General features: G+C 46.7%; 1 protein-coding gene across 1 annotated transcript in view; it reads left to right on the forward strand.

The window, feature by feature from the left end:
- The first annotated feature begins 369 nt into the window (after positions 1–369).
- Chd1l (chromodomain helicase DNA binding protein 1 like) overlaps positions 370–24,572 on the forward strand; it is a 54,753-nt gene continuing 30,550 nt past the window's right edge. The window contains exons 1-10 of the mRNA XM_032897658.1: positions 370–512; positions 5,542–5,654; positions 6,479–6,585; positions 7,098–7,212; positions 8,168–8,199; positions 11,505–11,586; positions 15,420–15,582; positions 18,034–18,189; positions 18,821–18,913; positions 19,519–19,615. Of these exons, the coding sequence (XP_032753549.1) occupies positions 404–512; positions 5,542–5,654; positions 6,479–6,585; positions 7,098–7,212; positions 8,168–8,199; positions 11,505–11,586; positions 15,420–15,582; positions 18,034–18,189; positions 18,821–18,913; positions 19,519–19,615 (1,067 nt within the window). The 5' untranslated portion in view covers positions 370–403. The remainder of the gene's footprint in view (positions 513–5,541; positions 5,655–6,478; positions 6,586–7,097; positions 7,213–8,167; positions 8,200–11,504; positions 11,587–15,419; positions 15,583–18,033; positions 18,190–18,820; positions 18,914–19,518; positions 19,616–24,572) is intronic.

Genomic DNA, 24,572 nt, shown 5'->3' on the forward strand with positions numbered 1-24,572 from the left:
ATAAAGTTAATGCTATTTTGGTGTTTTCAGTCATAAATGAGGAGAAAGGTTAGATAAATATAGGATTCATCGACCTTGTAGTACCAGTTTTTAGGCATACACATCTTAACTTGAAAACATGGAAAGCTGCTCAGGAATCTGACCCAAAGTTTAAAGGAGACAGATAAGAAATTAAGAGGGGAGCCTGCTAAGCTTTGAGGCTGCTGTTAGCTACCCACGGAACCCAAATTAGGAGTCGGAGCTTTTAGCAAAGGCAGCCTCTAAGCTCCAGTCGCAAAAGCACACTTAGACCAGAGCCTTCCGCACCTTCGTGCTTCTGCGGCGTGTGAATGCGCGCGAACTGCGCCCTCTGGCGGCGGCGCACGGGAGCGAAGGCGCGGGGCCGTGGGCGGAGCCTCTCGGTATGGCGGGTGGCTCGCCGCGCTTCTTGCAGGCGCTGCGGGCCGGGGACGGACCCGAGCCAGTGCGGACGCGGGTGCAGGAACAGGACTTACAGGAGTGGGGCTTGACTGGTGAGCCGGCCGGGGAGGCCCGGGAGCGGGCGGGAGCCGGGAAGGCGCGCGGCGGCGCAGGCCTACGCGGGGACAGCCCGGCAGCCAGAAGCTTCCGGGTTACTCCAGCTCCTCCTAGTCTCCGTTTCCCCGCGGACTGGGCATGCGCACTCACTTGTTGCGACTTCTTAAGGAACTCTCAAAGCTACGCTGGTCGCGTTGTCCAGCAAAGTTTGTCCTGTCGTTTACCTCTTGTGCTTTCGTGTTAAGCCTACTTGCCACTACGAGTCCCATGTGTGGGGATCCCACATGTGGGAGCCCCAGGTGTTCAGACACCAGGTGTGTAGGCTCCAGATATGGAGACGACAGGCGTGCAGACCCCAGTGGACCGGGAACCACCGCATCCCGCGGCGTCCTCCATTCAACACCCCTAGACTCCTTTCCTTATGTGTTTTCTGGGAATGTAGTGCTGGTTTAACGGAAAGTCATAATGGCTCATCAGTTGTCCCATATGGTCTTGTATTTGGGTTTTTATTAGGTGGCCTTGGCTCTGGGAGGGAGCATTGGTCAGCCCAGATGAGAAGCACGTTAAAGCTACGTACACATTCATACACAGATTTACATTATGATAGGTTTGTTTTGGATTTAGATAGTTAATATTATTTTTCATTGTGGCTCTTTTAGACACCCGTACTGTTATTTTACCCTCTTCTGAGTAGTTAGGTTTCCAGTGCTGGGCAGACATGTTTTCCCTCTTACTGAGCAGGACTTTCTCCTCCCTCCCAAAAGTGTACTCCTCCCTTACCATGCCCCCATGTGTATCTGATTTAAATCTGTGCCGATCAAATCCAGCTGCATGTAATACCCCAGGAGGAGTCTATATGTGTAGGGGCATTCTTGTTACTAGAAAGTGATCAGATAGGAGGTTGCAGGTTCGAATGCATGGGATAGATAATCAAATGTATATATTACCACAGCCAAATACTTATAGTTATGAATTTAATACTTTAGATTTATCATTTTATGTGTGAATGTTTTTCCTGCATGTGTGTGTATGTACTGCATGGGTGCCTGGTAACTATGGAGGTCAGAAGAGGACATTGGAGCCTCTGGGGCTGGACTTCCAGAGTTGTGAGCTTCCATGAGGGCACTGGGAGTCTTGAGTCTCTGCAAGAGCAACAGTGTTCTTAACCTCTGAGTTGACTGTCTAACCCATAGCTGTGGACTTTTAAATCCTCATCATAGTGTATTCAGAATACAGAGTGCGGAATGTTTGAATGTTTCTTGACATTGAGCAGCACTGGTAATTTCTAATTTGACAAGTTTAAGTAGCTTTTTTATGGTTTACCAGAATGTTTATTTGGTTATTAGTAATGGTGGAAATTTGGTTATGGATCTTTGGATTAAAAAGAACCTTAGGACTTTTTTGGTGTGTGTGTGTTTATGTGTTTGTTTGCACTGTCACTTTGGCCCTCTGCCTGAGAGTGAGAGACTAACCTGGACACTAGAGGTTAGGAAGCAGAATGTATTTTCCCCGTAGAACCAGTTCCCCGTGGTTCTGTTATGATTTGGTTGTACGAAAGGAAGCATGTAATATGGAGCGGGAAAGCCACGGACAGTTTGGAGTTGGGGTTGAGGTGTTTCCAGTTTTTTTCTTGGCTCTTACCATGGGCTTTGGCTAGGACAGCATCTATGTTGGCGTGGATTAAGGTGGAAGGTGATCAATCAGTTTCTGGAGCTGACTGTGCAATGGCCTGGGTTTTTGTTTTTGTTGCCCCCGTCCCTGCTTCCCGAATTCATGGAGGTTGACTTGGTGGGCCAGTTCTGTGGTGCTGACTCACTGTTCTACCCAGGTGCTAACCTTACGGCTATTCCTCTAGTCTTTCCAACAACTTTACAGTGACCTAATTCTCTGTATTAAACTCTTTTTCTGTCTAAACTACTTAGGATAATTTCTATCTCAACATCTGACTCTTTTTTTTTTTTTTTAAGTTTTATTTATTTTATTTATGTGAGCACACTGTCACTGTTCAGACACACCAGAAGAGGGCATCCGATCTCATTACAGATGGTTGTGAGCCACCTTGTGGTTGCTGGGATTTGAACTCAGGACCCCTGGAAGAGCAGTCAGTGCTCTTAACTGCTGAGCCATCTCTCCAGCCCTGTTTTTAGGTTTGTTTGTTTGTTTGTTTGTTTGTTTGTTTTTGTGGTTTCACCTCTCTTCCTGCAGTGTTGAAAACCTCTGTGTGCTGGTTTGTGTTAAGTCATCATTTTCTTGTGACAATCACAAGGGAGTTCTGTGCCTGGGTCAGGGGCTGCTTGCATATTTAAAGAAAGTGTTATTTCTTCCCCTTACCTGCTGTCTCACCCTGGATGCCACTTTGTTTTTCCTTTCTGGATGTTTTCTTTTGTTGTTTTCCTAATACTGGTGATGTCTTCCAGTTGTTTTCTTTTGTTGTTTTCCTAATACTGGTGATGTCTTCCAGTTGTTTTCTTTTGTTGTTTTCCTAATACTGGTGATGTCTTCCAGTTGTTTGGATGTGAATATCTCTGTTTGCTTTATCTCTTTGATTTTCTCATCCAATTATTAATTTGAATATTTTTACTTCGTTTTTGAGTTCTTTTTCTATTCTAGATAGTAGGATTTTCTCTTACATATATGAGCTTGCAAAACAATTAGTTTGCTCAAATTTATCAGATTTATTTTATGTATTTTTTTGTTTGCCTGTTTTTGGTGTCAAGAGTAAGACTTTGGGCTGGAAGGATGGCTCAGTGGGTGAAGGTGCTTGCATGTAGAGACCTAAAGACCTAAGTTCGGGTCCTGGTGCCCCAAGGTGGTGGTGGGAGAACCGACTCCCAAGAGTTGTCCTCTAACCTCTATAAGTGCACTGTCACTCATGTGGCTCCACTAGCACATACATGCATGTACCCTATGCACAAATTAAAAAGAAAAACGAACTGTGGTCTCTATAGAGCATAAAGATTTTGTGCTTGAGCCTGTGATCTATTTTGACTTAATTTTTGTTCCTTAAGTTTTGATGGAGGCTCTTTTTTTTTTCTTTTAAAGGTTTATTTATTTATTATATACATTGTAGGTATCTTCAGACACACCAGAAAAGGGCATCATCAGATCTTATTACAGATGGTTGTGAGCCACCATGTGGTTGCTGGGATTTGAACTAAGGACCTTTGGAAGAGCAGTTGGTGCTCTTAACCACTGAGCCATCTCTCCAGCCTGCTTAAGTTTTAATATATTAGGTTTCTATTTTCATTCAGACTGGTGTAGTTCTTTCCCTTGAGACTTTTGAAATGGGTTATTTAAAAGATTTGTAAATATGTGTCGTTTAGTTTCCTGGAGCTTGAAGCTTCCTTGTTACATTTCGGTTTGCAGTTTCCAATTTGGCTGCATCGTGGTCAGCACCGTTGTATCCTCTGAGGCTTGTCTGCTGGCCTTTAGTTTGGTGGCTATTCCACAACACAGAAGAGAATGCATATTCCGCACTGTTGGGCGCCAGCAGGCCTGTGGTCCTGTTTGAGAAACACATTTCCTTGTTCTTTCTAGCATCCAGAGGTTGAGGGTTTGGACTTGCTCCCTGGCTCCAGGCGTAGAGCCAGCAACTTTGTATCTTTTGGATCCTTCTTCTGTAGGCATTGGTAGTGTCCACGTGCCTTTCTCCTTTGTATTTGTTCTAGTGATAGAGTGGCTCTTCCCACCCCAATTAACCCTCACAGACACTTAAGAGATTTAGTTACATCTTCCAAGCTGACAGGAGAAACCAAAGCATGTTACTTGTAAAAAGTAACAGGAGGGCATCCCATTTGGAGGAGTTTTTAAGTCTTTTAATGGTCTGCAGGGTAAGAGTCTCAAAACGAGGCTCCCACAGGTTTACCTTCTTCTGCCTCATCTATAAATTCGCTCACTTACCCTCCTTTGCCAAATTATACATTTCTCATGTTTCTCTCTTATCCCTGGATTCTCACTGTAAATCTGACTAAAAGTAGTAAGCAGAGTCTGTGCCACAGTCTAATGCTGAATTGTATTGAAATTCCTTTTGTTAAGAATTTTGAACCATTTTGAATTCAGCCTCAGGACCCCAGCAGAACAAAGGCAGTTAGTTTCCCAGTGTGCACCAGGTCAAATCCCCCCACCTCCCATCCTCCCAAAATCTGTTCTCTGATCCATACTCCTGAATTCCTGTTGGCATCCTGGTTTTCTAAATGCCCACCAGTGTCCAGCTTACAGGACTCTAGGTCTTCTTTAGGCTACAGCTCTAGGCTCTTAACTTCCCACTTGCAAACCAGTTCTATAAATCACAAGGCCAGATTGATCACAGCAGTGACCCCGTTTCTTGGTACCAATTTTCAGTGACAGAATAGCCGATGAAAGTAATTTAAGGAAGGCAGCATTTATGCAGACTTAGGATGTGGAGATAAAGGCCACTGCAGGATGCCTGGTAGTTGGAGCCGGTCCCAGAGAGGGCAGCAGGAGGAGGCAGCTCACGATACTGTGGCACAGGCGAGCTTAGGTCAAAGGTGGAGTCAGGCTGTTGCTCCAAGGTCTTCCTCTAGTTTCTTCCTCCACTTCCTCCAGCTGAGCCCCACACCCTAAAGCTTCCTCCAACCAACCAAATTGTGTCTCTTGCTGGGACCTAAGTTTGAAGTAAATGAACCCGTGGAAGACGTTTAACATCCAAGCATTGTTCCTTGTTGAAGCGTGGTGTGAAGTAGTTCGGTCTGCCTCTCTCCATAGCATGCACAGCCCCTGTGCTGTTTGTCCATGAGCTACGTTAGTAATTCTCGTCTCTGGGACTGAGTAGCAGGGATGTGAGGCTCCGTAGACTTTCTGTCAGGTGGATTAGGTGACAAAGACAACATGCTTTAGGAGTCTGAATGAGTGACAGATGGTGACCAAGTCTGCATAAGAAGTAGCGGGGAAGTGAGTGCTGTGGCTGGTCAGATTTGGAGTGTGGGAGGTGAGGCTGCCATAGAGCCCGAGGCTTGCCGGAATTTCTGCTCTTCTCTTCGGACCGCTTCTGTTTTTTATTTCTAGGGATTCGTCTACGCTCTTACCAAGTGGAGGGAGTCAACTGGCTAGTCCAGTGCTTCCATGGCCAGAATGGCTGCATCCTGGGAGACGAGATGGGCCTGGGGAAGACCTGCCAGGTATGTTACTGTGGACCGAGCACGGCTCACGTCCACACAGCTCATGGTTATCTTTACACGCTCAGTACAGCACTGTGTTTCTTACTAGGGGATAAAATACATAAAGTAGCATGCTGAAGGATTGAGATCTTAGAGCTGCTTTTTCTAGTCTGAGTTTTAAAAATGGTTCCATTGCCCTCATTTGACTTTTTTTTTTTTTTTTTTTTTTGAAGTTTTTAAAAAATATGTGTTTGGGAGAAGGCATGCTAATGGCCCTGGCCCAGGACTTTTCTCTATAAAAAAATAATTTACCCATCTTAGCATCAAGTTGATTATGACTTCTTTAGCAGTGTTTTGTGTGGTATCCACTTTCTGGATCTCTCTTAGGATAACTCGGTGTGAATGTGGTGCCCTGTGGTTTCTAAATTCAAAGCTAACTAGTGGTATTAAAGGAAGCAGCATACAGTGTAGAGACCCAGAGAGTCTGATCGTTAGGACGCTATTAGGCAGGCAGAGTATTGATATTGACCCTTCAGCCGAGATGATGAGCAAAACTGTCATTCGTGGGTTTGGGTTGACAGACAGCCCAGTTGCATCATACCACGTGGTTAATCACATGGGCTGGGGCAGTTCTAATCTATAGAATCTTAAAGATAGGGTAGTCAGGATACACAGGCAAATGCCATGGTGATAGCACTTCACAATCTGACATTCAGGGCTCTTATCAGTCGTTTGAGGGATGTGTGTGTGTGTGTGTGTGTGTGTGTGTCCCAGTGGTTGTGAGGACCTTGTGGTTATTTCCCATGAGGAAATGTGATCAGAACTGGTATTTTTCTCTGTTCCAGACCATCGCCCTCCTCATTTACTTGGTGGGGAGACTGAACGATGAAGGGCCATTTCTGATCCTTTGTCCCTTGTCTGTTTTGAGCAACTGGAAAGAAGAGATGGAGAGGTACGGAATGGATTAGATGAACTGTTATTCTTTGCATTGCTTAAGATATTCTGGCTGGTGTAAAAAAAATATGGTAAAATAACAGGGTCTTATGCAGCTAAAGAGTTTATTCTAGAAGGGCTGAACTGAAGCAAGGTAGGTAGGCACTGGGGATCCAGGAGAGGGGTCCAGGTCTTATCACTTCTGTCTGGCAACTTAAAAGTCAGTATTCATTTTTAATGAAGTTTATTGCACTGAAGAAAGTCATCCTTTTCATATCGATGTAGGGAATGACTAATGTGAGGAAAGTTTTCTTTTAAAAGCCAGTGCCATGCCTTTAGACAAGGCCTAAACATTTACATCAGGGCCTAGCCATGATCCTGGGCATGGTTTGGAGGCCCCAGGACTCTTTCTGGATGCCAGGCCTGCTGGGGTCTGCACGTTGCACTGTCTCATGCAGTGTGGCTTGGTAACCTACACTGTCCCATGGGTGGCTCTAACATTGCACTGTCTGCCTCTTCTCTTTGCTTCAGATTTGCTCCAGGTCTTTCCTGTGTGACATACACAGGTGACAAGGAAGAGAGAGCCCGCCGTCAGCAGGACCTAAGACAGGAGTCGGGTTTTCATGTGCTGCTGACGACCTATGAGGTAGCCATCTGCTTCTCTAGCAAGAGCTCCTAATGTGGGTCAAAGGCGTTGTTAAAACCACTGTGATTCTATTTAAACAGAGCATACTTTAGGGGGCCTGGAGGGAAGGAAGTGACCCTTCACCTCATTCTCAAAGGGACTTTGTGACCACAGAAGTGAAGGATCATGGGGCTTTGTGTTGGTTAGCTTCCTTCTCTGTCATCCCTGCTGCTTCGTGGGGGGTGGTCTTGGCAGAGTCACTTGAGCGTCTCTTGTTGGATGAACAGAAGTGTCGAGGGAAAGGAGCTCTTGTTTGGTAACTGGAGCAGGGAAGTGGGGGACACTTAGCGTCTTAGTTACCGTTTCTCTTGCTCTGATGACAGCAATACCAAAGGCAGCACAAGGAACAAAGAGTTTATTCATCTTATACGTAACAGTCCATCGCTGAGGGGAGTCAGCAGGAAGTCAAGGCAGGAGCTGATGCAGAGGCTGCGGGGCAGTGCTGCTCATGCTTTTTGTGGCTTGCTCAGCCTGCTTCCTTACAGAACCCAGGACCACCAGCCCAGGGGTGGCCCCACCCACAGAGAGCTAGGCACCCCATATCAGCCATCAATCAAGAATACACTCTACAGACTTGGCCACAGGCCATTCCGATGGGGGCACTTTGACAACTAAAGTGCTCTCCTTCCAGTGACTCTGGCTTGTGTGCACTTGACTCAGAGCTGGCCAGCACACGTACCTACAGTCTCATTGTTAGTTCTTGTTAGATGAAGACTTGGGCGCTTGTAAGCGAGATCTTCCCCTTAGCTGACTCCCTTTTGTCTGGACTTAGTAGGACGTTCAGTGCCTCATGTCTCACTAGGGAAGCAAAGGCAGAGCTGTTGGAACCAGAGAGTCCCCAAGACAGGCAAGTAGCTGGTCAGCGCCGGAACATCCCAGCACCAGCCTCCTTAACTTGTCTCCTTTACTTTTCCAGATTTGCCTGAAAGATGCCTCATTTCTAAAATCGTGAGTAGGTTGCGCTGCCCAGGACCTGTTGCATGAGCCGTGAGGGTCATCTGTTCCCTTCCTGCTGTGGAATTCTGCCCTCCCCTGTGTTTGTCTTATTTTGAAGTCTTGATGGCTAACATAGATTTTATGGCTTCTGTTTAACATTTTCTTTTACTGAAGTAAGCATAGTATCTCGTCCACAAGAGGAATGTATGTTTCCCCCTATATTCCCTTTCGTCTATTTTAATATCATTTTACTTGGAGGGGAGTACTAGAGACTGAAGCCAGGATTGCACATGCGAGGCAAGAGTACTGCCCGTGAGTCCTCACTGTCTCACCCCTTCTTTTTCTTTTTAACTGGCCGGTCTGCCTGCTCACCTGCCCTCCCCCACCACGTGTGTCTGGATCTGTGTGCTTGCCTCTGTGTGTGTGTGTGTGTGTGTGTGTGTGTGTGAGAGAGAGAGAGAGAGAGAGAGAGAGAGAGAGAGAGAGAGAGAGGAGAGAGAGAGACACAGAGAGAGAGAGAGTTGATACTCCATCTTCCACTGTTTTCTGCCACTGTGCAGCACATTCCAGCCTAGCTGACCCTTGAGGTCTGATTCTCGTCTCTCAGTGTCCCGTTTGCCATAGGTGTGCTGGGACCACAGATGCACTTTTGACTTTTTTAACTTGGGTTGCAGAGACCCAACTTAGGCCACCAGCCTTGCACATCAAGAACTTTTACCTGCTGAGTCAGCTCCCTGACCCCGTTAATGGTCTGTCACTGGAAAGGAACTACGAGAAAGCTCAGCAGTACCAGGAAACTTGGTCAGAGGGCAAGCTCACAAAGACACAGTTCAGTTAGGAGTGAGAAGTGCACGGAGGGTCTAAAGAGGTGGCTCAGTGGTGAGCGTGCTTGCTGCCCTTCCAGCAGACCTGAGAGAGCACAGCCCACACCACCGGCTCGCAGCTGCCTGAGAAAGGCCACACCTCCTAATCGCGCTACTCCCTAGGGCCACGCATTCAAACACATGAGTCTGTGGTGGCCATAACCATTCAAACCACCACACCCCTGCTGTGAGCACGCACATGTGCACACACACACACACACACACACACACACACACACACACACACGCACAATTTAAGAACTCATAAAACCCTTCTCAGGCAGGTTACTCTACAGATGAAGAAGATGAAGCTTGGGTAGCCCACAGAGGCCAAGGTCCTAGTTCTGTTTCTGTTGCTGTGATAAATATGTGACCCCACACGGAGAGGGAAGGGCTTATTTCACCTTACAGTTTACTGCTCATCACAGAGGGAAAACAAAGAAGGAGCTTGAAGCAGAGATACTGAGGGAAACATATTTACAGCCCACTGTTCCTGGCCTCCTCAGCTAGCAGGCCTAGGGTTGACACCACCCACAGTGGGCTAGGCCTTATATCAATTAGCAATTAAGACATACATCAGAGATGTGGTCACAGGCCAGTCTGATGGGGGCAGTGGCTCAATTGAGATTCCCCCTTCTCAAATGTGTCAAGTTGACAACCAAGATTAGCTGTTTTTACAGTTAATGAAGCAGGGCTTCGGTGGCAGCGCCCAGTGCTGCCAACCCTCCTATGTATATAGCTGCACCGGGTGTTGCATTCTCAGAAGAAACGCTGTCTCTCTGTCTCAGGTAATCTGCTCTAAGCACATTGGTAGGAGGGCTTAAGGACATAATAAATGAGGACCATTTATAATGTTGACTCCCACAGTGTAGATGTATTCTATAGTGTGGTGACACTGTCCTACGGGCAGTGTACACCTCTCATGGCCACTGCCCAGCCATGTACTTTATCCATCTTGAGTGCGTCTTGTCCCTGGGCTCCTTGTGCTCTCCCTGGCTCCTTCCCCCATCTGCAGAAGACGAATGAGATAAAGGGCACAGGCCCCCGAGTTCCTTCTCCATCTGTCGGTGTGGAATTTTCTTCCCATCCCCGTGGTTTGTGGTTTGTCTGTTTTTGGAATAGACTCTTCCTATGCAAACCAAACCTGAGGATCTGAGCTCTATCCCAGAACCTACACGGGGAAGAAAAGAATCAACTCCTACAAGTTATCCTCTGACCACATATACCATGGCACACACACGCCACCCCCAGATAAATACATCTAAAAGATAATGTCTAAAATATAATGCGATATCCCGTGATGTTTACAAGCAAAATTAAGTCTTAATAGGTTCTACATTTTATCTTTTGTTTGACCTTTTTTTCTTTTTTGCAATTTTTAAGGACATACAATATTCATGTCTTGTTTGGTTAATTTTTTGTTTGAAGACTGTTTTGCATGTAGTCCTGGCTGGCCCTGCTGTGTAGCTGAGGCTAGCCTCACAGTTGTGGTATCCTTGTACACCTACCTCCCAAGTGCTAGGGTTACAGATGTGTTCTACCACGCCCAGCTAACCTTCGTATCACAGTGACCACATACGCCTTTTCATGTAGCCATATGCTTTATCAAGTATTAATACACATTTATTTTCAACTTTTGCAATTTTAACTAATATATTCCAGAATACACTCATGGATATATATTTACTGTATTTGGGGAAGACGTGCAATGGAATTCCCAAAATAGTTGTCGAAATGTGCTTTTATAGCCAAAGTGTAGTGATCTATGCCTGTGATCTCAGCACTTGGGAGGCTGAGGCAGGAGGATTGCACGTTTGAGGCCTGTTGGAGCTGCATAGAAATATGCACACACGTGTGTGTATGTGTATGTGCTTTTTGACTGGGACTTCCTGATAAATTGTTCTATGAACATACAGCAAATCACGCTTTGTAGGAGTCACTGAGGACCTTAGGGTCCACAGAGGAGGAGAGGAGGGGGCCGTCTCCGTAGTGCCCGGTTCTGTTCAGGACTTGTTTAAACCCACCTTTTTGTCTTCTGTGGCACAGCTATCTCTTTAAGGTTTCTTACGGGTTCGACTCTCAGTTCTGCTCTGGTAAGCCTGACCAAGTCACCTCACCTTTCTGAGCCTCCGTCTCCCTATTGGTCTCATTCTGTCTGCTCATCATGTCCTTTTGGACTAAACACACAGAACTACAAGTTCAGGACCGGGCACTTGGTTATAAATGTTTTTCCTCTCTCTGGCTTTGGCTCCTTCCTTCCTGCCATCTTCTCTGTCTTGGGGGGAAGCTCCTTGAATGAACCGCCTCGTGCCGCAGCTGTTGTCCAGTCAGTAGGCAGGTGCTTCGGACGCGTCTCAAGGCCGGCAGTGATAGTCTTTCTAACAGTAGTTGCGGTTCTGTAGCATTCTAGACGCTCTGAGTTGCACAAAGCTGAAAGTGGATTTTCTCTCACAGCTTCTCTTGGAGTGTCCTTGCTGTGGATGAAGCTCACAGACTGAAAAACCAGAGCTCCCTGCTGCATAGGACACTTTCAGAGGTAAATTCACAGGGTAGCCTTGGTTCTCATCTAAATGCCTGTTGCTGAAGATCGACTTTGAAAGAGTGGTTTTCGTTTGACAACGAAGTTGAGCAGCAGATGCAGAGCCACCCCTCAAACCCTCTGTTCACACCTTCCCTCATTACCGACATCCCCGATCAGAGCAGTGGATTTGTCGCAAATGCTGGAACAGTTTTCACATTATCACTCAGAGTCTGTAACTCCCAGATTCACTTTTGATACTGTAGAGGCTGCTTGGTTGGGAGAATTATACAATGGCATCTACCCACCATTGCAGTATCATGCATGGTGATGTCACTGCTCTGACAGCACTCTGGAGCCCCGCCTCCTCATCCCTCCCCCTAAAGAACGTTAACCAGGTGCATTCTGTAATCACAGCACTCTGGAGGGTGAGGGAAGACGGCCGCACAGTCAGACCTTTTTAACAAATAGTTAGACCTGAGTAGCGTAGACTCAATTGAAACTTTTTCTTTCAGTCAGATTACTTCCAGGCTAAATGATCGCTTGGGGGTTTGGGGGCAGACAGAATATGTAATGTCTTTCCTTTTACCTTTTGTAAGGCAATGTTTATTAAAATCTGGTTGTCAAATGTGACCCCATTCCAGGAAAGCGCATTGCACTTTTGGAAGCATTTCGCCTCTCTTTGATCATCTTGGTTTCTTTGCAGAAATGACCTCACTATAAATCTGTTTCCCTAGCAGACACATTGGGCATGTTGTGCCTCTTTCCCACTACCTGTTCCAAGCATTTAGTGGCCCACACGAGGACCAGTTCCATTCCGTCGAGTCCTCTGCTGTCTTTGTTATAAAGTGTGATCCACTGCTCTCATCTTCTCTTGGCCTCTCACACTGTTCTGGAAACACGGGCATGACTCGCCGAGTTTTTCAGAGATGTTTGTGAAAAGTGGTCTTTCTCCTAGTTAAAAGGCTCCTTCATTCACGAGACTCCACGTTTTGGTAGTGATGAAGTTTGGCTCCATCCCATAACAAATCAGATCCAGAGAGGCGTTGGAAAGAAAACCTTTGATCAGCGTTCTGTAGTTACTGGCCTAGAAGTTGCATTTTTGGGTGTTTGAAAGCAGATACGTTCTGTGGAGATTGCTGCCCCCTCATAGGCATCTTCTGGCTCTGGTACCATTGCCTTCGTCTTGGGGACCCTTAACAGTGCCTCTTTCCCAGGAGGTTTTCATGTTAGTCCCTTTGTGCTGCTTTAACACGGTACCACAGGCTGGGTCAGAACAAAAAGACATTTATTTATCTCACAATTCTGAACGCTAGAAAGTCAGATCGAGCTGTTGGGGACTTTGCACTGTGATCTCATATGGCAGAAGGGCAGGAGAGAGAAGAGAAAGCTAGCTTAATGATTCTCTTAAAGGCCCATGATCCCATTCAAAAGGAGCGGCCATGGCCTAATTACCTCTTAGAGGGATACCCCCTCATACCGCCACGTTGTGGCGTGCCTTGTGGAGGGAGCACGTTGAGTGATGGCAGTCGTCATATTCTAGGTCTCCATCCTTGTAAGAGAATGCTTCATAAACTCCTGTGCCAGTTTACTGACGTACAGTGAGAGAAGAGGCAGGCACAGTAAAGGGGCCCCGGGCTTGTGGATTTGACATGGGGAGATTCATTTTGGACAGGTCAGTGTTCCTTTTAGGTCCTTTTGGATTGCAGATCATTGGATGGTTGAAAAGAGAATTCGTTTATTTAGGTGAGCTATGGTGACACTCGGGAGGCAGAGGCAAGCAGAGCTCTTAGTTTGAGGCCAGCCTGGTCTACAGAGTGAGTTCCAGGACAGCCAGGGCTTCATAGTCAGACCTCGTCTTAAAAAGAAGAGATAGAGAGAGAGAGAGAGAGAGAGAGAGAGAGAGAGAACACGAGTGAGAGAGCGCGAACCAAACAAAACCATTTATTTATTTATTGGACTGAAAGGTGGAGAAGGGGATTGATTCTGTCTGTTTTTATATCTGTCAATTTTAATACAGTTTTCAGTTTGTTTATGAAAGTCAGAAGTGATCTAAATGTGAAAACAGTTAGTGCCAGACTTTTTATGTCATACTCACAGTGCATTTACCAACTGAAGTTGCCATTATGTGGAAAAATACTTAATATTTAATAAGGAATGTACTTACATAGTATTTTATACACAGACCTTGTAAAGTACTATAAAGGCAGATTGTTTCTGACTTTTATTTTCCAGTTGTAAGTTTTGATGCAAAAAAGGACTCTACTTTGAATCAAAAATTTTATGCATGTCCTAGGAAAAGCTAAATATCATGACTAGTGGTTACCTGTGTGAGCCTGCAGTTTCTGATCTTCTCAACTCTTTACTGAAATACACCTCGTGAATTCTGATTACCATACTTTAAAAAGAATAAAAAGAAATCTCAGTCCAGATAGCTGAAGTACTTCAAAAACATCGTCTAACCAGCAGAGCCGGGGCTGATGGGTAGGTAGTGAATGGGCATTTCAGAAAGAACAAAAGGAGGTTGCCAAGACTTCTGTAGTAAGCTCCAACTGGTCACGTCACATCACTTTTTACTCCAAAGGCACTGTGTCCTCTTATGATTCACCCAGAGCCAAAATCTAGACAGACAAGGAAAGGGAAAGACCCCTGACCCACTCCTGCATTAACATCTCAGTGTATCTTGTTGTGCATCTGTGTATGTGTGCGCATCTGCATAGCGCCCACTGTATTTTGATATTTAAAATAGCAGACATAGGGTTTATGGCGTTTCTATCTTGTTACATTAATTTTGATAGCTCCCGTTACGTCAGCTTAGGGGTTGACCAACCTTGATCTAATGTCTCTTGTTAATGTTTTTCTTTCTCCTTCTGAGCAAAGCAAACTGATGTACGGAGGAAGCAGGGGCGGGGTGGGATTCCCAGCAGTAGGAGGGGTCCCAAGGGAGGACCTGATATTCCTGTTTCTCTTAACTTTTTATTTCATCACCAATTACTAGTATTTAATTACTGAAAGGAATTTTCTATTTTTGGCTTTCTCACTTGTTCCCGACTGTTCAGGAAATCGTGTGGCACAGTGTCTGGAAAAATACAGAAGTCTTGATATTCTATAAGGTTTTACAAAAGGCATGGTTTTGGTATCAGTCTTGCTTCTTACCTGTAGTGTTAGGGCTCCGTGTGTTAACTTTTTACTTCTCCATCTCCACGTGCACATACATACATGTCTCATTTGTTTCAGTAAGCTCCCCAATGTCAGGTGCAACCCATAATTTAACTCTCTAAGACCGAGTAACAATAGTGTATCCCATGCTGCTCTGTAACACTTGTACAGGACGTGGTGTAACTTGCATCCTTACAATGCTGTCTTCTTTGTAGGACTCTTTCTTCTTCTTCTTCTTCTTCTTCTTCTTCTTCTTCTTCTTCTTCTTCTTCTTCTTCTTCTTCTTCTTCTTCTTCTTCTTCTTCCTCTTCTTCTTCTTCTTCTCCTCCTTCTTCTTCTTCTTCTTCCTCCTCTTCTTCTTCCTCTTCTTCTTCTTCTTCTTCTTCTTCTTCTTCTTCTTCTTCTTCTCTTTCTTCTCCCTCTCCTCTTTCTTCTTCTCCCTCTCCTCTTCTTCCTTCTTTTTTCTTCCCCTTTCTTCTTCTTCTTCTTTTTTCTTCTTTCTTCTTCTTCCTCTTCTTCCTCCTCCTCCTTGTTCAAACTGGAGTCACTTCCTTATTCAAATAAAACACACAGCCGGAACCGGAGCTTGCCCGTGTCATGTACCTTAGTCCTTCCCACTCATTGTTGGGTAACCCAGTCTTTCCTCCAGCCTGTGGGGGGGGGGTTTAATTTTGTTGGTCTGTGTGTTTGAGTTCTCAGTGGTCTTCCGTCTCCTGCTCACCGGAACTCCCATCCAGAACAGCCTCCAGGAGCTCTACTCTCTCCTCAGCGTCGTGGAGCCTGATCTCTTCTGCAGAGAGCAGGTGGAAGATTTCGTTCAGCGTTACCAGGACATTGAGAAAGAGTCCAAATCAGGCAGGTCTCTCTCTTCCTAATCATCCTCAGGAGGGGTTGGCACAGAAGCTGCCACCATATCTAAGAGTTGTAGATAGAAGAGAGACAACCAGAAGACCCGGGAGGCAAGGAGCCACAAACAGAAGGCCCGTGCTAGATGCCTCGCTGTCCTCACTTGTCGCTTATGCTTGATTCTCTGGGGCTCATTAATTCATTTTTGAAAGAGGTGAGAGGGTCCCTACCACAGGCCATACTGCCATGCAGTGCCCTGTAGCACTCTTTCTTTTTAACCATGCAGTCAAACCACTAGTTTGAGAGAGGTGAGGTGTGCAAGTGTGTGCGTTTGTGTGTATTGGGGATGGGGGAGGGGGAGCATGCTTTATCCTTCATGCAGGGGCAGCTTTCTCTTGTACCTTTGCCCCTCTGTTCCATAGAAATATCTGACTGTCTATATACTACCCTCAGATGCTTATCCAATATAATGATTGTGTGTGTATGTACTGGTTAAGTTTGAGTTAGAGGGGCTTTTCCCAGCAGAAATCTTGGACTGAAGGCTAAAGATTTCTCCTATATAACTCCCATGCCTAGAGTTGCCAGATAAGTTTTAGCCATCCTGTCAGATATGATAGGGGCATACTGTGCTACCGAGTTGCCTCTTGTTCTGTGAGAGTCCAGTTTAGCTGGTTATCTACCCTGCGTGTTTATTTTCTATGTCTGGCAATCCTAATGTAGTGAGATTCTGATTTAGGATGGCTTTGACGTTCTAGATACCTGGTGAGGGAACAAAGGGTTTGATGCCAAAAGAAACAGATTTGAATGCTGACAACGTTGGCAGTCAGCTCTGTGGCTTTGCTCTTGGAGCAGTACTTGTCTCTGATATTAAAATGGGCACAGTTGCTTGCACAAATTCTAAGCTGTAATGCTGCTCAATAGGAATAGATGCAAAACACCCTCCAAATAGGAGAGCCTCCCATACCCAGGACTCTTACTAAGAGCAGAGTTCTTAGGTGTCCCAGTTCCTGGGTTAAGAGCTAATGGCAGTGAAAGCAGCCAAGAGCTGGAGGAGGAGGAAGAAGTACAGACAGACAGACGGTCCTCCCCTGTGATGTGGCTTGGGGTTTTTATGTTGTGGAACAATGCACACTCAGTGGAAAATGCATGCAGATTTTGACCTGCTGCCAGTACCCAGCATTTGTACAGATTCATGAGGCACAATGTGGTGTGTGGATTCATGGATACACTGGGTAGTGATGGAACTGGCGTATCATCTCTTTATGATGAGTGCTTTCAGATGCTGCCTTCTGCCAGAGTACATTGTATATGTGCATGAAATTGTCAAAGAAGAAAATCAGTAAAGGTTTGCATAAAAATGCTTTCTTCTTAACTCCTTTGTGCTGTATAGCACGTTATTGCTATATAACAGTAAGTGCTCAGTATCAGTAATTGTTAGGGAAATGCAAATCAAAGCCACAAAGAGGACTGGAGTTTGGGCCCGGGGCTTTTCCTGAGGACCCAGGTTGTCTTCCCAGCACCCATGTGAAGGCTCACAACATCTGAAACTCCATCCCAGGGATGACACTCTCATCTGATCTTTGTAGGCATTTCACACACATGGTGCCTTTACACACATGCAGGCAAAATGTTAATACACACAGAATTCAAATAAATATTAAAATACAAAAAAAGCCTACAATGATGTACCATTCGCCCCCCTTCCCCAAGATCCCAAACGCCAATGAGGGCGTGGAGACTGATGGGTTAAATAGAAATCAGTAAACACAGAGGTGAGGTGCCGCAGAGCAGAGAACTAAACAATGCAGCTACCATCCTAGAACACCACAGTCCTGTGAAGGGAGCGGAACCACGCCCACACAGCACTCCTCATGGTAGGCAAGCTAGATAAAGGTCACGTGGCACAGATACCCACCAGGATACTGCTTAGCCGCAGAAACTCAATCTGTCTTTTCCTGGGTTAGTGATGGGGTAAGATTTTCTCTGCTCAGGCTGGGCAGGCATCAGCACTCGCTTCTCAGTCAGCCATGAGAGTGGGCCTTCATGGCGCCTGCATTGCCGAACCGCCTGAGTAGAGCTGCCAGTGACGTTCTCTCTCTGTCTGTCTGTCTGTCTGTCTGTCTCTCTCTCTCTGTGTGTGTGTGCGCGCGCGTGCACGCACTAGCAAGCATGTGGAGGTCAGAGGACCGCTTGTGTAGGTCCGTGTTTTCTTTCTACCACACGGATCCCGGGATCAAGCTGTGGTCATCACACTTGACAGCAATCACCTTTACCCATCGGCTGTCCTGCTGGCTCTCAGCACTGTATTTATTAACTTTATTTTCCCTAACTGAAAACTTTTTAAAGCATTTTTAAGGTAGACCAGGATAAGCCATGCTGTTTGGTAGATTCCGAATTGTGTTCAGTGGCGGAATGCCTGCCTCCATTCTACACTCTTACCTATGCGTCTTTCTTACACAGCCAGTGAGCTGCACAGACTCCTGCAGCCTTTCCTCCTGAGGCGAGTGAAAGCTCAGGTGGCCACAGAGCTTCCCAAGAAGACAGAGGTGGTGATATACCATGGCATGTCAGCACTGCAGAAAAAGTACTACAAGGCCATCTTGATGAAAGACCTAGGTATGGGGCTATGGCTGTCGAGAAGCTGAGAGGGCGTGGCTTTCAGGCAGGAAGTGCTCAGTAATCAGGCTCCCTCTGTACAAGAAGTACAGGAAGGGGCGGGGTCTTAAGTTCTGAGGGATTCTCAGGTGGGCTGGGCTGGCAGTGAGGCTGGCTGGGGCTCTCCAGAGTAGCTCAGAGTTGGTTGTTCTTCGGAGTTCGTTCTTTCCTCTGGCCCCATTTTCCTTACTGCCTTGAAGCCAGCACTTCTGAGCGCCCTAGTCCTGCCCTGTCTTTCCGGCCCATTGGACGCCTAACGAGCTGCAAAATGCTGTTGACTCAGACTCACCGGGAGGCGTGGGGAGTAAGAAGGGAAGCGTCTCTTGATTTCCATCTTGTCTCGTCCTGTTCCCCACTCCAGAACAGTTAGAGTGGGAAGGGTGAAGGTTGGAAAAAGGATAGTAAGGTGCTAAGTTCATTTTACAGTTTAGTGTTCCTTCTTAAGCGAGAGGGATGGCTAAGCAAGCTTCACACACGCATTCCGTCCAGTGGGAGGCTACGTGTGTGATCAAGTCTGTGAGGCTGTGGAGATGTGGGAGGAGAGGGTTGCTTCGGTAATCTTTCATTCCTCCTATTGTCTTTATGATTTCAGATGCATTTGAGAACGAGACGGCAAAGAAAGTCAAACTCCAGAATGTCCTAACGCAGCTTCGGAAGTGTGTGGACCACCCATATCTGTTTGATGGTGAGTGGATAGTGCACAGTCCCTCCTCACTGTTTTGTTAACAGTCTGTCGCTAAGACCACAGCAAGGTGCACCCCTCGGGGAGGTGTGCCCCTCAGGGAGGTGTGCCCCCCCCACCCCGGGAGGTATACCCCTCGGGGAGGTGTGCCCCTCAGGAGGTGCGCCTTCAGGGAGGTGTGTCCCCCAGGGAGGCGTGCCCCTCAGGGAGGTGCGCCGTTTGTATCTTTGGTTGCAGTGAGGTTGGTGGGTTTATGCTCACTTTGTTGTATCAGTGTTACCTCACACATCTCTGTTGATTTCTTTACATTCTTCCTAATATCCTTTTAGATTATGTTTTTCTTTTTTTTTTTTTTTTACTCCAAGGTTCAGTCATAGACTCTACACTGTGTTTGTTTTGTCTTTTTGTTCTCTGAGAAGGTGGACATGTTTTAAGCTTATTTTCTGCTGACCCCCACTCCCCTCTCTTGGTATTGACATTGGAAAATCAAAGTGTTCTCCAGAGCCGCAGTTTGGGTTTCCCTGGGTGTCTCCCCACCATTCATTTCTCCGTTATGGAGTCTGCTCCTAGCCAGGCACATTACTGGAGATGGGTTCTTTCTTCCCTAGGTGTGGAACCAGAGCCCTTTGAAGTTGGAGAGCACCTGATTGAGGCCAGTGGGAAACTTCACCTGCTGGACAGGCTGCTGGCATTTCTGTACTCTGGGTAGGCAATGGGTTTACCCTGGACAGGCTGCTGGCTTTTCTGTACTCTGGGTAGACAGTGGGTTTACCCTGGACAGGCTGCTGGCTTTTCTGTACTCTGGGTAGACAGTGGGTTTACCCTGGACAGGCTGCTGGCTTTTCTGTACCCTGGGTAGGCAATGGGTTTACCCTGGACAGGCTGCTGGCTTTTCTGTACCCTGGATAGACAGTGGGTTTACCCTGGACAGGCTGCTGGCTTTTCTGTACCCTAGGTAGACAGTGGGTTTACCCTGGACAGGCTGCTGGCTTTTCTGTACCCTGGATAGACAGTGGGTTTACACTTAGTACTTTGAGCTGGTAACCATTAAAACCCAAATGGTGAAGAGCCATTTCTTGAGATTGGTCCAAGTTTCCTTTCTTCAGGGCCTGGATTAGGGTTCTCCCTTCCCTGCTACTGCTCCTGGCCCTGCCATCCCATCCCTGCACCGTCATCCTTTTGTCAGGATTCCTATGCCATTAGGATCCCAAGTCAGCATTGGCAGTGTCCTCTGATGTGCCGTCTGACTCACCAGTGTGTGGTGTCCTTATCTCTGTGACCTTGTTCTGTTCCCCCAGGACAGAGACAGCACTGATCTCTTCTTCCACAATTGCCTGTTAGCAGCTTGTGTTGAATCAGTATTTATCACAGGGGCTCAGTTAGTGATTCTTCCCAGGTACTCTTCGGGTCTTGGTTCAAACTCAAGGGGAACTTGGGGGACATTTTCTCAGAGACAAGCATTGGCCATCAAAAGATCTTGTGTAGTAGTGTTTTGCTGCTTGGTTTTTAGCTTGTTCTCCGAGGAAGAAAAGGGATGACTTCAGGTGTCATCAGAAGTACTGCCTATGTTCTCCGAGACTCGGTCACTTACTGGCCTGGAGCTCAGCAGTTTGCCTAGACTACCTGTCCAGCAGGCCTAGGGGAGCTTCTGCCTCTGCCTCTTTGGGACTGAGATGCTGTGCCTGTCACAACTCCCAACACTTTTTACATGGGTTCTAGAGAGCAAGCTCAGGCCTGGTACTCATGAGGCAGGCCCTTTACTGATTGAGCCATCTCCCCACCCCTAACGTCCCCCTAGCCCGTGACGTCATTCTCCTTATTTTATTTTTTTTAAAGATTATATGTATTTTATGTGTTGTCAGTTTTGCCTACATGCATGTTATAGTCAGTGTACCGTGCATGTGCAGTAGCCATACACAGGCCAAGAGAGGGTGTTGAATCCCCCGGAACTGGAGTTACTGCTGGTTGTCAGCTGCTTGATGGGTTCTTGGGGTCAAACCCAGGTCCTCTAGAACAGAGCAGCCGGTGCTTTTAAGTGCTGGGCCATCTCTCCAGCCCGAGACTTCATCTTTCTTTTCTTTTCTTTTTTTCCCATGCAAACACAATAAGTTTATTTTCCGGCGCATTGGGACCTTCAATCAGCCCCTTGTGGCGAGTGACTAGAAGGCGACCCCGAATGGCTATAACAAGCAGTTCTTATACTTTTTAGGGGTACAGGTTACATCAGCAAGGTTATAGTTTAAACTTACTGGCTAAGCGTTTTGACCTTTGAATCTATTGGCTAGCAAGCACACGACATGTGATTCGAACTCTTATCTGGGACCAGAGGGTCAGGTAACTGTCAGTACGTTCTGCAGCTTTTCAAGACTGTCCTGTCCTTGCTCTTCCTGAGAATTGTGGCTGGAGAATGGAACTTGGCCTAGCCTTGACCCGAGGCGGGAAGCTGGTACTTAGCCTAACCTTGACCTGAGGCAGCGGGTGTAAAGCTGGCGAAAGCCCCTAGGGTCCCCAAGAGCTACCTGCTTTCTACCAGGCCAAGCCTCTTTATAGCTCTTACCCTTTAGTAAGAACTAGGGTCCTTCATTCCCCCCTTTTTCTTGCACAAGTTCCAATCCTGGAGCTATACTCAGATGTCTTGGGGAATTAACTCATATTCTTCAGGTCTCGTCCTCAGGGTCTCATGTCGTTGGCCCAGGACCATAAGCCGCACTGCACCTGTTCTCTCTCTTATGAAGGCTCTAAGCTTGTTCGATATGCAGGGTCCAAAGGTTAACAATAGTAAGAGAATGATTAAGGGTTCTAAGGGGGTGGATATGTGGGTGGTTAACCAAGGGGAGGCATCAAAAAGAGAGGGATACCAGCCTTTGGATTTTTTTTTTTTTCTTTTTGGTGCTGCTCTTAACTTTCTCATACTTTGGCTAGGGACTCTCTAACCCCCGAGTGATTTACATAAAAACAGCATTCCTCATGTACTGCAGCACAATGTAGTCCTCCCTGTTGTGAAAACACTAAAGCTAGACTTCTTCTGTTCTGTAACACAGCCTCCGCCAGGGAATCAACATGACTTTCTCAATGGGAGATGGATTTCCCTAGGCATTGAGTATCTTCAGCAATATGTGCTTTGAGGCCGTTATAATTCTTACCTTGTAGGGTTAACGCCGAAATCCTAGTATCTGCCCAGGTAGGCCTGCTCCCAAAATATGGCCAAGGTCAAAGAGACAGGTTCTCTTTTCTGGACCATTAGGCTTCCAGTCGGGTTCCCTAGTAGAGCCTAGAGGACAGTTTCTTCAGAATAATAGGTTATGAGGGGCACCGACTAGACTAGTACACAAAACCCTTTAGGGTGGGAGGAGTTGAGAATTTCCCCATGTACACCAGGGGTCAACCCTGTGGTGCAAGCCCACCAGGCTTGACTGGGGGGACTATCCAGCTTGAAGGTACAGAAGAGTTAGTCTGGTTGCATACACGTAGATGGGGAGTTGGAACCTCTCCAATACCGCCTGATATGGCCTGATACGGTCTGTAAGGTCAGTGCAGGCCCCTTGAGACCATCTGCATGTCCCATCATCATCTGAAATGCTGTACTCTGCAGCCAGTCTCATTCCCTCATAGAAGGGAGGCTTTGTATTCTAACATAACCAATAAGAGGTGGTGAGTTCAGGCTGTGAGACATTAGGATCTCGAAGGTTTTAACGTCATAGACCAGAGAGGGTCTACCAGTTCAGAGGGCTTGAGGAAAGGAATGGAGGTTGAGGTCCCGCAGGGGCAGGTGCTCAGAGAGGCTAGGAGCTACAGGCTTTAAGAGGTTGGGTCAATATTGTCTTAGAGGGTGCTAACACTGGGTTAGGTCCCAGTGCTATGGGTAAAAGGTCAGTAAGTGGCTGTACCAAAAGTCTAATGGTAAAAAGTAACCCAAGATCATATCCTCCTGTGACCCATAGTCGAAGACCCCAGGACTTCCCCATTTCCCATCCCTTAGCCCGTTTTCCTCTGTCTGAAAACTTAAGCTTTACCAGTGTATCTGTGCCTTCCCTAGCTATGGTGACAAGGTCCTCCCGTGAGGTTGTCCAGGGGTTATTACCTCCCACAGACGTCTCGCATCCCCATGCTGCACAGTAAAATTGCTCTGGTCCTCCACACTTGGAGGTCCTATTTCCTCCTGGGCAGATGTAGAATGTTCTCCATCGGCAGCTGGGATATGAGTCCCTTAGAGTCTTTTGAGTATCAGAATCTGGCCATGAACCTTCAGCCAGTTTACATAGATCAAATGTTAGGTCGGGAAACCAGGAGCCACCCACAGGTTGTCTGGTGGTTTTGAGTGGAGCCCAGTATCCCGTATCAGGGTTCTCCACTATCCAAGTCAGATCGAAGGGTTGGTGGGAGTTTAAGGCCGCAAAGCGGCCAGGAAGGAGGAAGTACCATAGCCCCTTCATGGTGTCTCTTGTCCAATGGAGGGGTGGGAATCTTGAGCTTGAGCGGATTGTCCATCTTGATTCCCGGGAGTGGGTGTCTGCAGGTTTCACATGAGAAGCATGCACCCAGGCCGCAATACCGTCCACCTTGAGGGCTGTGAGAGTGATTAGCAGCACCAGGAAAGGTCCCTTCCATTGAGGTTCCAGTGACTGTGCCCAATGCCTCCGGACATAGACCCAGTCATCAGTCTGGAAACGTGAGGGGTCTCTGGCATCCCTGACATCAAGCTTGAGCTGTTCCTCTGATCACTGTTCCTCGTGACCTCATAGGGGAGTCTGGCTTCCCGGCCAATGCACCAAATGTAAGGCTCGAAGTGAGTCTTAACTACAGGGAGACCCCCCAAGTGAGACTCGAGAATGTAGTTCAATGCAAATGCAAGAGGTTTATTTTCCACCACAGCGGGGTTGACCTTCAGTCAGCCCATCATGGTGGGTGAAAATTGATCCTGAAACGTCATTCTTTTTTTTCTCTTCCATTTTTATTAAATTGCGTATTTCTTGTTTGCATTTCAAATGTTATTCCCTTTCCCAGTTTCCTGTCCATCAGTCCCCTAACCCCTTTCCCTCCCCTTCTATATGGGTGTTCCCCTCCCCATCCTTCCCCCATTATGCCCTCCCCCCAACAATCCCCTGTACTGGGGATTGAACCTTGGCAGGACCAAGGACTTCCCCTTCCACTAGTGCCCCAACAAGGCTATTCATTGCTACCTATGAATTTGGAGCCCAGGGTCTGTCCATGTATAGTCTTTGGGTAGTGGTTTAGTCCCTAGAAGCTCTGGTTGGTTGGCACTATTGTTCTTATGGAGTTACAATCCCCTTCAGCTCCTTCAGTCCTTTCTCTAATTCCTCCAATTCCAGCATTTGGGCTAATATCCATTTATCAATGAGTGCATACCATGTGTGTTTTTCTGTGATTGGGTTACCTCACTCAGGATGATATTTTCTAGTTCCATCTATTTCCCTATCAATTTTGTGAAGTCATTGTTTTTTTTTTCTTTTTCTTTTTCTTTTCTTTTTTTTTTTCAGAGCTGGGGACCAAACCCAGGGCCTTGCGCTTGCTAGGCAAGCGCTCTACCACTGAGCTAAATCCCCAACCCCCGAAGTCATTGTTTTTGATAGCTGAGTAGTACTCCACTGTGTAGATGTACCACATTTTTTTAATCCATTCCTCTGTTGAAGGGCATCTGGGT

This window comes from Rattus rattus, chromosome 3, assembly GCF_011064425.1.
Source record: "Rattus rattus isolate New Zealand chromosome 3, Rrattus_CSIRO_v1, whole genome shotgun sequence".
NCBI classification, from domain to species: domain Eukaryota; kingdom Metazoa; phylum Chordata; class Mammalia; order Rodentia; family Muridae; genus Rattus; species Rattus rattus.